The 12,097-nt window shown below is 42.1% G+C and overlaps 1 protein-coding gene across 2 annotated transcripts; it reads left to right on the plus strand.

Moving 5' to 3' along the window:
* Nucleotides 1-378: 378 nt before the first annotated feature.
* On the plus strand, nucleotides 379-3,273 carry BBLN (bublin coiled coil protein). Of its 2 annotated transcripts, none has more exons than XM_060757190.2 (2): nucleotides 379-545; nucleotides 2,759-3,273. In XM_060757190.2, exons 1-2 carry the CDS (start codon nucleotides 470-472, stop codon nucleotides 2,956-2,958), a joined length of 276 nt encoding a protein of 91 aa, XP_060613173.2. In that variant the 5' UTR covers nucleotides 379-469; the 3' UTR covers nucleotides 2,959-3,273. The 2 variants fall into 2 exon arrangements, with proteins under 2 accessions (XP_060613173.2, XP_060613174.2); XM_060757191.2 differs by having other exon boundaries at nucleotides 384-545; nucleotides 2,762-3,273.
* Nucleotides 3,274-12,097: the final 8,824 nt, after the last annotated feature.

A 12,097-nucleotide genomic window follows, 5' to 3' on the forward strand; every position in this document is an offset into this window, starting at 1 on the left:
AATTATATATACACATTAATATATTTAATGTGTGTATGTATATATATTACTTATATATATATACACACATAAATATTAATTATATATATAATATACATTTGATATTAAACATATTATAGAAATGATTATATATATATATATATCTCAAATATCAAATAATATCAAATTATATATCTTTCTCTATATATATACACACACATACATAAATATTAATGTATGTATGTATTTATTTACACATACACACACATACATATATACTCCCAAACCCTTCCAGTCACAAGCATTTCGGAAAATAAAGAATAGATTGATTTGCTAGGCATTGGCAACGCGCATGCGCAGAGGCAGAAGAACCTCCTTGCCGGCGGAAGGGGGCGTGGCTTGTCCTTCCCAGCGTTCCATCCGGGTAGGCGGAGGGGGCGTGGCTTAGCCTGTGTCCAGGTGATCCAGAGTGTCTTTGGCTCCAGGTGAGATGTCGGGGCCCAATGGGGAGCCACACCTGAGCCTGGGCCCAGCAGAGGAGGAAGAGGAGGACGAAGGGGAGGCAGGTAAAGCCTGGAAGGAATGACTAGATTTATTAGTATTTTTAATATTATTAATATTTAATTTCCTAATTAATTAATTAATGGAGGATGAATAATTCACCGAGAAAGCTCTCAAACTTCTTGTAAGATCATTTACTTATTTTATTATTTTATTTTCCCCATTCATTGGATACAGATCTCAGAGTGCTTTAGATTATTATTTTTCTATTATTATTATTATTATTATTACTGTTATTATTATATATTTATTTGCCTTTCATTGACAGAGATCTTTAGAATGCTCTGGATTTATTGTCCATTTTATTCATATTACTATTATTCATAACAACCTGCTAAATTTCTCCCGAAAGAGACTAATTATTATCTTTATTATTAGTAGTAATAATTTATTTACGACATTTATATGCCGCCCTTCTCACCCCGAAGGGGACTCAGAGCAGCTTACAAGGTATATATTACATACAATATATTATATTATTAGCATAATACAATATCAGCATTAAACTTTGCTATATTGCACCATACCACTATATCGTAATATTGTTAGTAATATTACAAGTAATGTAAATATATAATTATGATATCATATTATTGTCATATTGCAGTACATTATAATATTATAAATATTTTATGTATATACAATATATTATATTATATTATTAGAGTAGCACAGGAGACAAGGTGGAACTGTCCCCTGGCTCCCTCTCTCTTCACTCTGGCCCAGATAATAATAGTAATAATAATAATAATAATAATAATAATAATAATAATTTCATTTATAACCCGCCTTATCTCTCCCGAAGGAGACCCAAAGTGGCTATGTATCATTATTATCATTATTATTATTATTATTATTATTATTATTATTATAGTGTCTCATTGATAATGTTGTATATTTTATTGTCTATGTTTTTTATTTTTTATTTTTTATTTTAATTATTTGTATTGTTGTTTTATTGCTTGTATTGTTGTATTTGGGCTCGGCCTCATGTAAGCCGCACTGAGTCCCTTGGGGAGATGTTAGCGGGGTACAAATAAAGTGTTATTATTATTATTATTATTATTATATTGGTTACCAGTATTTAAAAAACTCCAAAATCAGGACAGTAAATAAAGTGCAACACCCAGAAAACAGGGAAATGCCAGTCAGGAAACAATCAGGGCCAGCTAATACCTCCCAACAAAGGATTCCTCCAGGCAGGTAGCAGCCAGGTTAGTGTTGTTCTTTATTTACTGTCCTGATTTTGGAGGACAACAAACAACCCAACAAAGGATGCCTCCAGGCAGGAAGCAGACAGGCCTTGAAGCTGCAAGGCCATTAAATGCTAACTAAACTGGCCAGTGGCAACATTTATTTATTTACTTATTTATTTATTTACAGCTTTTATATTCCGCCCTTCTCACCGTGCAGGGGACTCAGGGCGGATTACAGTGTACACATATATGGCAAACATTCAATGCCAAATTTCACATACAACATATACACAGAGGCTATTTAACTTTTTCTGGCCGCCAGGGGAGCTGTCGCTTTCATCGTCCATCTGCGACGCTGATGAAGCACTTCCGCATTCCCCGCATGCTTTCTGCTGGAGTCTTTTTAATGGCCTCATAAATCAGTTAATTTAGCCTCCCCACACTTTAAGGCGGTACCTAATTTTCCTACTTGACAGATGCAACTGTCTTTCGGGTTGCAAAGGTCGACAACAGGCTACACAGTTGGTTGGAAACCCACTCCAACCCGGGCTGGTTTCAAACTCATGAGTGATCTTAATGCAGCTGACACTCAGCCAGCTGCGCCACAATCCCGGTGCCTCAAGCAGACAAGACCGATCGTCTGCGCAGCATTCCATACTTTGCACTTTAACAACACAACTGTTCAATGCTAAGGCTTCCCACCAAAATGGAACTGTAGAGGAAAGTCTACTGGACAAGCCAGTATCTGCCGCACACCAGTACTGCCATCTGTTGAGGAGGTACGAAGGTGGAGGCATTACTTTTCATTCAACCCTCATACTACAACTCCCACACATCTCAAACCTCTCCAGTATTTTCTGTTGGTGCTGAAAAATAGAGTGCATCTACACTGCAGAATTAATGCAGTTTGACTGCCATGGCGTAATGCTAATTAAAATTGTATAAGCCAAGACCAAATGTCAATGGTTGCCGTATTGCATTCCTCGTCTTCTTCAAAATGCTTTCTTTCCCTTCTTCTCAAGCAGAATATGCGGCCATCAATGCCATGCTGGACCAGATCAACTCCTGCCTGGACCACTTGGAGGAGAAGAACGACCACTTGCACGCCCGGCTCAAAGAGCTGCTGGAATCGAACCGCCAGGCGCGGATGGAGTTTCAGCAGCAGCTGAGTGAAGGAGAAGCCCAGGAGGCCGAGGCCCAAAGACCTGGACTGGGCTCGTAATGCCTGCGGTGTGGATGGTTGCTGCTGTCCATACTCCGGCTAAATGATCAAACTCTCTGAATCAAAACGGTGCTCGATGACGACAACTTGGTGTGTGTTTCGCCCCCTTTCCCTGCTGTAATGTTGTCATGTCCTTAATGGGAAGCTTGGGAGGAACGGGGGCGGATTGGCTCCTTTATTTTGATTTTTGGATGTTATGTCATTTTAGTTGATCTTCCTGTTTAACATTCCCGTTACACTTGCTGTAATATGAAATTGGACTTTGCAAGTTGTAGGTTTTGCTTGCACCTAATACATAATCCTTGTCTTCGTGGACTCGACAGTTCCTTTCATTTTGCATGAGCAACAGTGGGAATGGCTCAGCGGGAGTTTGAACTGGATTATATGGCAATGTAGACTCATATAATCCGGTTATAATCCAGTTCAAAGCAGATCTGGATTATATGGCAGTATAGAAGGGGCCTAAGGGTGCAAACGCATCAGTCGCCTGAGAAAAGCGGTATATAAATAAAGTAAATAAATAAAACTTTGGCCTTCCCTCCAGGTGTTTTGGACTTCAACTCCCACAATTCCTAACAGCCTACCGGCGCAGGCCCGATCCACATTGTAGAATTAATGCGGTTTGACGTTGCTTGAACTGCTCCATGTTGTGGAAATACAGGAGTTGTTTGAGCAGCATTCTTTCCTGACATTTTGCCTGCATCTATGACAGACATCCTCAGAAGTTGTGAGGTCTGCTGGAAACTTTGTGAGGTCTGTTTCGCTTTCCCGTCCCAGGATTCCATAGCAATGAGTTGTGGTTTCAAACTGCATTAAATATACAATGTAGACGTACCCTAAGTAGATATGTAATGGACTGCCCTGTGAATATTAAATCAAAGCCTCCAGTTTGACAGAAGGTTTCTGTTGACCGAAAGGTCGCAGGTTCAATTTCGGGGAGCAGCGTGAGCTTCCACTGTCAGCCCTACCTTCTGCCAACCTAGCAGTTCGAAAACATGCAAATGTGAGTGGCCACATTACCTTGGAAGTGTCTATGGACAACGCTGGCTCTTTGGCTTAGAAATGAAGATGAGCACCACACCCCAGAGTCAGACAGGACTGGACTTACCTTTACTTTTCTGATACATCCGTTACGAGTCCCCCGCGGGGAGATAGGGCAGGATCAAAATAAAGTAGTATTGTTGTTAGTTGTAGTATTGGACCAGGTTGTGGCACAGCTGGTTGGGAGTCAGCTGCATTAAAATCACTACTCACCAAAAGGTCATGAGTTTGAAGCCAACCTGGGTCGGAGTAAGCTCCTGAGCATTTGTCTAGCTTGCTGTTGACCTTTGCAGCCCAAAAGACAGTTGCATCTGTCAAGTAGAGAATTTAGGTACCGCTTATGCGAGGAGGCTGATTTAACTAATTTACGACGCCATAAAATTCTCCAGCAGCATGCAAAAGAATGAGGAAGTACTCCATTGGTGTCACAAGTGGACGGTGAAGCAACAGCTCCCCCGGTGGCCGGAATTCAAAAAGCACACTGTCATGAAGCTTTAAGTTAAATAGCCTCTGTGTGTGTGTCTATATATGTTGTGTGTCTATGGCATTGAATGTTTGTCATGCATATGTGCGTTGTGATCTGCCCTGAGTCCCCTGCGGGGTGAGAAGGGCGGAATATAAATGCTGTAAGTAAATAAATAAAATAAGTAAATTATGATAGGCCTCATCACATTAGATAAAAATCCACTTAAAATCCGGTTTCTGCCTCCTGCAGAATTCTGGAGTTTGTAGTTTAGGGAGGAACCTTTCACAGCCTCACTAAACTACAAACTCCAGAATTCTGCAGAATTTTAAGTGGATTTCTCTCTCTAGTGTGATGAAGTACTTTGTGAAAACAAAGCAGTATGTATATGGTGCATGGGAATGTTGAAAGAGATGGAAACAGCTTTCCAAAATAAATAGTTGGGATTTTTTTTTTGCTCAACTCTCATCATGCAAAACGCGAACTAATAATCATTTTCACAGTCTGGGACTTCTCGCAAAGGAAACAGCATGGCGAGAGTAGAAATATTCTTTTTGTGTGTTTACCCTTTTATGAAGCTAGTGTTTAGGTTTCAAACAAGACTCTCCTTTTGATCCTGAGTCGTGCTGCCTGAGAATACATACATATAAGGTTCAAGCACCTTATGAACAGAAATAAAATCTCAATTGTTTCCTTTTAATTTCTGAAATAAAGCAACCCTAGATGGGATTTCACAGAGACCACGAACGAGAAAGGGAGTTTCCAGCCAAGGCCTGGTTCTGCCTAATTCAATTCTCGGCAGAGACGTCACTGTCGGCTTCGTCATTCTCTTCCCGTGACCCGCTTTCCGTTCCACAAAATGCCCTCCTTCTTACATAATAACCCCCGAGCAATCTGGAAGATCACAAGCTCGGTAAAGTCAAATCCACTCATGTCTTTTCCCATCCTTTGGGGAGAAATTCGGCTTTGCCTCCATGTCGCACAAGGCTTTAAATCTCTGAGTAGAAATGGGAGCGGAGATAAGCCGTCGGTTTATTGGAGGGGCCGAAAGATGGTATCGATCCCTCGCAAAAGCCTTCCGAGCAGTCTTCTGAAGCTGTGCCGTCTGAAATTCTCATATTGCAATAAAGAACTAAAGGTTCCAAGGTGCATCTGGGTCCCTCTTTCCTTCCGATGCCTCCTCCATGCAAAAATAATACATTTCCCCAAGTGGTACATCACTGTAAGTAACAGGGACTGACTATAACATACTGTATATACTCGAGTATAAGCCTAGTTTTTCATCCCTTTTTGTAGGCTGAAAAAGTCCGCCTTGGCTTATACTCAAGGTTATTTTACTCTGTTATTGTTATTATTATTATTTTATATTCATTATTTTACTCTATTATTATTATTACATTTATCACGTTACTCTTATCATTACATTTATTATTTTACTTTATTATTGTTATTATTGCGTAATAGTGTAATGTTTTGTTATTCCTTTTGTTTTTAATTTGCTTTGCATCGTATTGTTATTGTTTGCTGTTGTGTTGCGGCCTTGGCCTTTGTAAGCCGCATCGAGTTCTTCGGGAGATGCTAGCGGGGTACAAATAAAGTTTAATAATAATAATAATAAATAATCATAGAATCAAAAAGTTGGAAGAGACCCCATGGGGCATCCAGTCCAACTCCGTGCCAAGAAGCAGGAATATTGCATTCAAATCACCCCTGACAGATGGCCATCCAGCCTCTGTTTAAAAGCTTCCAAAGAAGGAGCCTCCACCACACTCCGGGGCAGAGAGTTCCACTGCTGAACAGCTCTCACAGTCATGTTCAGATGGAATCTCCTTTCTTGTAGTCTGAAACAATTGTTTCACGTCCTAGTCTCCAGGGAAGCAGGAAACAAGCTTGCTCCCTCCTCCCTCTGACTTCCTCTCCCATATTTATACGTGGCTATCATGTCTCCTCTCAGCCTTCTCTTCTTCAGGCTAAACATGCCCAGCTCCTTAAGCCGCTCCTCATAGGGTTTGTTCTCCAGACCCTTGATCATTTTAGTCACCCTCCTCTGGACACATTCCAGCTTGTCAATATCTCTCTTGAATTGTGGTGCCCAGAATTGGACACAATATTCCAGGTGTGGTCTAACCAAGGTGGAATAGAGCATGGGTAGCATGACTTCCTTAGATCTAGACACTATGCTCCTCTTGATGCAGGCCAAAATCCCATTGGCTTTTGTTTGCTGCCACATCACATTGTTGGCTCGTGTTTAACTTCTTGTCCACGAGGACTCCAAGATCTTTTTCACACGTACTGCTCTTGAGCCCTATTCTGTATCTTTGCATTTATTATTTTACTCTATTATTACTGTTATTATGTTTCCCTTATTTTACTCTATTATTATTATTTTTATAACATTTATGATTTTCCTCTCTTTATTATTATTATTATTATGAGTCACCTTCGGGCTGATATGGGTGGGATACAAATGTTGTAAATAAATAAAATAAATAAGTGGAAGGATGCTTAAGCACATTTACATCGAAGAAGCTTAAAATAATGGTTTAATCAGATTTGGACAGTCTTATCTTAAATTTCATTTTTATGTAAATATTCAAAAACATTTAACCTCCTGATATCTCAATTAATGTAATTTTATTGCTATCTATTCTATTTTGAAATTAACCCATGGCTGCTGCATTTCCCACCCTCGGCTTATATTTAAGTCAATCAGTTTTCCCAGTTTTTTGTGGTAAAATTGGGTGCCTCAGTTTATATTTGGGTCGGCTTATACTCAAATATATACGGTACGTATATTATTACATCAAGCTGCTGAGGGAGGCGGGTAATGCATTTATTATTATTATTATTATTATTATTATTATTAGAAACATAGCAAGATGAGTCCACAGCAGACAAGATCACTCTGCTGGCTGTTGTGTTGGATCACACGTCAGACACCTCCCAAGTGTCTAGGACTGTGTGATGTATTGGCTATTATTATTATTATTATTATTATTATTATTATTATTTGAAACACAGCAAGATGAGTCAACAGCAGACAAGATTACTCTGTTATATTGGATCACACGTCAAACACTTTCCAAGTGGCTAGGACTGTGATGTATCGGCTATTATTATTATTATTATTATTATTATTATTATTATTATTATTAGAAACACAGCAAGATGAGTCCACAGCAGACAAGATCACCCTGCTGATTGTTGTATTGGATCACACGTCAGACACTTCCCAAGTGTCTAGGACTGTGTGATGTATCGGCGACTATTATTATTATTATTATTATTATTATTATTATTATTATTATTTGAAACACAACAAGATGAGTCCACAGCAGACAAGATCACACTGCTGGCTGTTGTATTGGATCACATGTTGGACACTTCCCAAGTGTCTAGGACTGTGTGATGTATCGGCGAATAATGCGTGCAGATCCCAGTAAGGTGGCCTTCTGCAGCTGGCAGGTGGTAATTTTGTCATCGCCGATTGTGTTTAAGTGCAGGCCAAGGTCTTTAGGCACTGCACCCAGTGTGCCGATCACAACTGGGACCCCCTTGACTAGCTGGTGCCAGAATCTTTGCAATTCCATCTTTAAATCCTCATATCATATCAGCTTTTCCAGTTGTTTCTCTTCAATCCTGCTGTCATCTGGGATTGCAACATCAACAATCCTTATTATTATTATTATTATCATCATCTAGGACTCAATGGAGTCGTGGGTTCAAATGACAGGGAAGGAGATTCCATTGAACATTTGGAAGAACATCCCTGCCTGTAAGAAGAGCTGTTCAACAGTGGAACTCTCTGCTTCAGTCTGGTGGAAGCTCCTTCCTTGGAAGCTTTTAAACAGACACTGGCTGGCCATCTGTCAGAGGCACTTCATGCTTTTCCTGCATAGCAGATAGTTGGACTAGAGGGCCAGTGTGGTTTAAACAGAGGCTTGATGGCCATCTGTCAGGGGTGCTTTGGTTGTGCTTTTCCTGCATGGCAGGAGGGTTGGACTAGATGACCCATGTGGCCTCTTCCAGCCTAAGGATGTTATGATCTCTTGTGTGAATTACGAAAGTAAACACTGACTTGTATCCACTTTTCCTTTGGATTTGGCTCCAAAAGATTCGAAACCAGAGCCTTTCAATGTTAACATTCAACTCCCACCAGACAGATGGGACAACGGGAGTTGTAGTTTAAACTGGGTTACATCAATGTTCACCCCTTTGACCGTATTTCGATCAGCTCTGGCACACTTCAGAAGAATTTGTGTAAAGAATTGTGCACACTACATGCTACCAGCCTCCTCCCAGTAGACTCCAATCAAGGAAAAGCTTTATGAGAACTACCACTCCTCTTGGCGTCCCCCCAGCAACAGCAAGGGTATCCCTCTGGGCAGCTAATCCAGGAAATCCCAACTGGATGGCCCCCCACGAGGGAGGGTCTTCCTTCAGGGGCAAACCAAGAATGGGCAACTTGGAAGTCCCTGAACAGACTCAGAAGCGGAGTGGGCAGAACAAAAGACAACCTGGCAAAATGGCACGACCTAAAAGAATCATAGAATCATAGAATCAAAGAGTTGGAAGAGACCTCATGGGCCATCCAGTCCAACCCCCTGCCAAGAAGCAGGAATATTGCATTCAAATTACCCCTGCCAAATGGCCATCCAGCCTCTGCTTAAAAGCTTCCAAAGAAGGAGCCTCCACCACACTCCGGGGCAGAGAGTTCCACTGCTGAACGGCTCTCACAGTCAGGAAGTTCTTCCTCATGTTCAGATGGAATCTCCTCTCTTGTAGTTTGAAGCCATTGTTCCGCGTCCTAGTCTCCAAGGAAGCAGAAAACAAGCTTGCTCCCTCCTCCCTGTGGCTTCCTCTCACATATTTATACATGGCTATCATATCTCCTCTCAGCCTTCTCTTCTTCAGGCTAAACATGCCCAGCTCCCCAAGCCGCTCCTCATAGGGCTTGTTCTCCAGACCCTTGATCATTTTAGTTGCCCTCCTCTGGACACATTCCAGCTTGTCAATATCTCTCTTGAATTGTGGTGCCCAGAATTGGACACAATATTCCAGATGTGGTCTAACCAAAGCAGAATAGAGGGGTAGCATTACTTCCCTAGATCTAGACACTATGCTCCTATTAATACAGGCCAAAATCCCATTGGCTTTTTTTGCCGCCACATCACATTGTTGGCTCATGTTTAACTTGTTGTCCACAAGGACTCCAAGATCTTTTTCACGCGTACTGCTCTCGAGCCAGGCATTGTCCCCCATTCTGTATCTTTGCATTTCATTTTTTCTGCCAAAGTGGAGTATCTTGCATTTGTCACTGTTGAACCTCACCCTGTTAGCTTTGGCCCATCTCTCTAATCTGTCAAGATAGTTTTGAATCCTGCTCCTGTCCTCTGGACTATTGGCTATCCCTCCCAATTTGGTGTCGTTTGCAAACTTGATGATCATGCCTTCTAGCCCTTCATCTAAGGGCTACACCTTGTGTGACTGTGGAGCAGAACAGATAACTCTACATCTGTATGCTTGTCTTCATGTACAGAGGAGGAATTGTTGGAGGCTACAGACAATGCTGTTGCTGTTGCCCGTTTTTGGTCAAAAGATATTTAGCTGCCTGCATACCTATTTTTATCAGTTTTATACTAATTTATGCAATGCTTTTGATACAAAATAAATAAGGCATGGGCCAACTTCAGCCCTCCAGGGGCCGTGGTAGCACAATAGGTTAAACCACAAGCTACAGAAAATCTTGCCGACAGGAAGGGAGAGATAATCCGGAGTTTCGGGGTGCGGTGTTATCTGTACGCAGATGATGTCCAACTCTGTCACTCCTTTCCACCCACTACTAAGGAGGCTGTTCAGGTCCTGAACCGGTGCTCGGCCGCTGTGTCGGACTTGATGAGGGCTAACAAATTGAAATTGAATCCAGACAAGACAGAGGTACTCCTGGTCAGTCGAAAGGCCGAACAGGGCATAGGGTTACAGCCTGTGTTGGACGGGGTCGCACTCCCCCTGAAGACGCAGGTTCGCATCTTGGGTGTGATCCTGGATTCATCGCTGAGCCTGGAACCCCAGGTCTCGGCGGTGACCAGGGGAGCATTCGCACAGTTAAAACTTGTGCGCCAGCTGCGCCCGTATCTTGGGAAGTCTGACTTGGCCACGGTAGTCCACGCTCTGGTTACATCCCGCATAGATTACTGCAACGCGCTCTACGTGGTGCTGCCCTTGAAGACTGCCCGGAAGCTTCAGATGGTCCAGCGCTCGGCAGCCAGGTTGTTAACAGGAGCGGCACTCAGGGAGCATACCACTCCTCTGTTGAGCCAGCTCCACTGGCTGCCAATCTGCTACCGGGCACAATTCAAGGTGCTGGCGTTAGCCTACAAAGCCCTAAACGGTTCCGGCCCCACTTACCTCTCCAAATGCATCTCCACCTATGAACCGACGCGGACATTAAGATCGTCCGGGGAGGCCCTGCTCTCGGTCCCGCCTGCGTCACAGGCTCGGTTGGCAGGGACGAGAGACAGGACCTTCTCGGTGGCGGCCCCTGGGCTATGGAATGCCCTACCTATAGACATCAGACAGGCTCCTTTGCTGCTGGCGTTTCGGAAGAAGGTTAAAACCTGGCTCTACGAGCAAGCGTTTGGCTAAACAGTGCAACTGAACACAGGAAGACGATAAAATTGAACATAGGAATGGCACAAGGACTATGAGAATGGATTTTGCTCTGTTATCGAGGCGTCATGAGTTGATAATAACTGTTGTTTTTGCTATTGTGTATGATGTGTTTTAACTGTTTATTGTTGTGATAACCTGTATTGTGTAAACCGCATTGAGTCGCCTAATTAGGCTGAGAAACGCGGTATAGAAATAAAGCAAATAAAATAAATAAATAAATAAATAAAATAAATAAATAAATAAATAAAGTTGACAGTTCAAGCCACGGGTCGGGGTGAACTCCCACCATTAGTCCTAGCTCCTGCCAACCTAGCAATTTGAAAACAATAATGTGAGTAGATCAGTATTTGTTTATTTACTAGCTTTATCTGCCATGTGTTGCTGTGGCCAACCTTCTTTCTCTCCTTCCTTCCCTCTTTCCTTCCTTCCCCTTTTCTTTCCTTCTCTTCCTCTTCCCTTCCTTCCCCCCTTTTCTTTCCTTTCCCTCTTTCTCCCCTCTCTTCCTTTTCTATCTATTCTTGGACTGCAACTCCCAGCAGTCTTCCTGATCAATCTACCTACCTGCCTATCTCTATCTAATCTATCTATCTGGAGGATTGTTGGGAGTTGCAGTCCAGGAATAGGAAATGGGAAATATGCAGGGATGGGGATGCTCTCAAAGAAATCCCAGAAAAAGAAAGCTTGCATCTTGGAAACAGTGCATTTGGATCATCCTCTTCTCCTAAAGGGCCTGGTCTAGGGGATGCTGGGAGCTGTAGTCCAAAAGAGAGTGTGGATATGGTATTGTGTGGGTTTTTTTGCCAGGAGTCATTTTGCGCATACGCTGTAGCATCTTTTGGCTTTTTAAGTCTCTTCTGCTCATTGGCCTGATAGGTGTCTTGTGTCCAAATTTGGTGTCAATTTCTCCTGTGTTTTTTGAGTTATGTTAATCCCACAAACGAACATTACATTCTTATTTATATA

The sequence above is a fragment of the Anolis sagrei genome, chromosome 11 (assembly GCF_037176765.1).
Source record: "Anolis sagrei isolate rAnoSag1 chromosome 11, rAnoSag1.mat, whole genome shotgun sequence".
NCBI lineage: Eukaryota > Metazoa > Chordata > Lepidosauria > Squamata > Dactyloidae > Anolis > Anolis sagrei.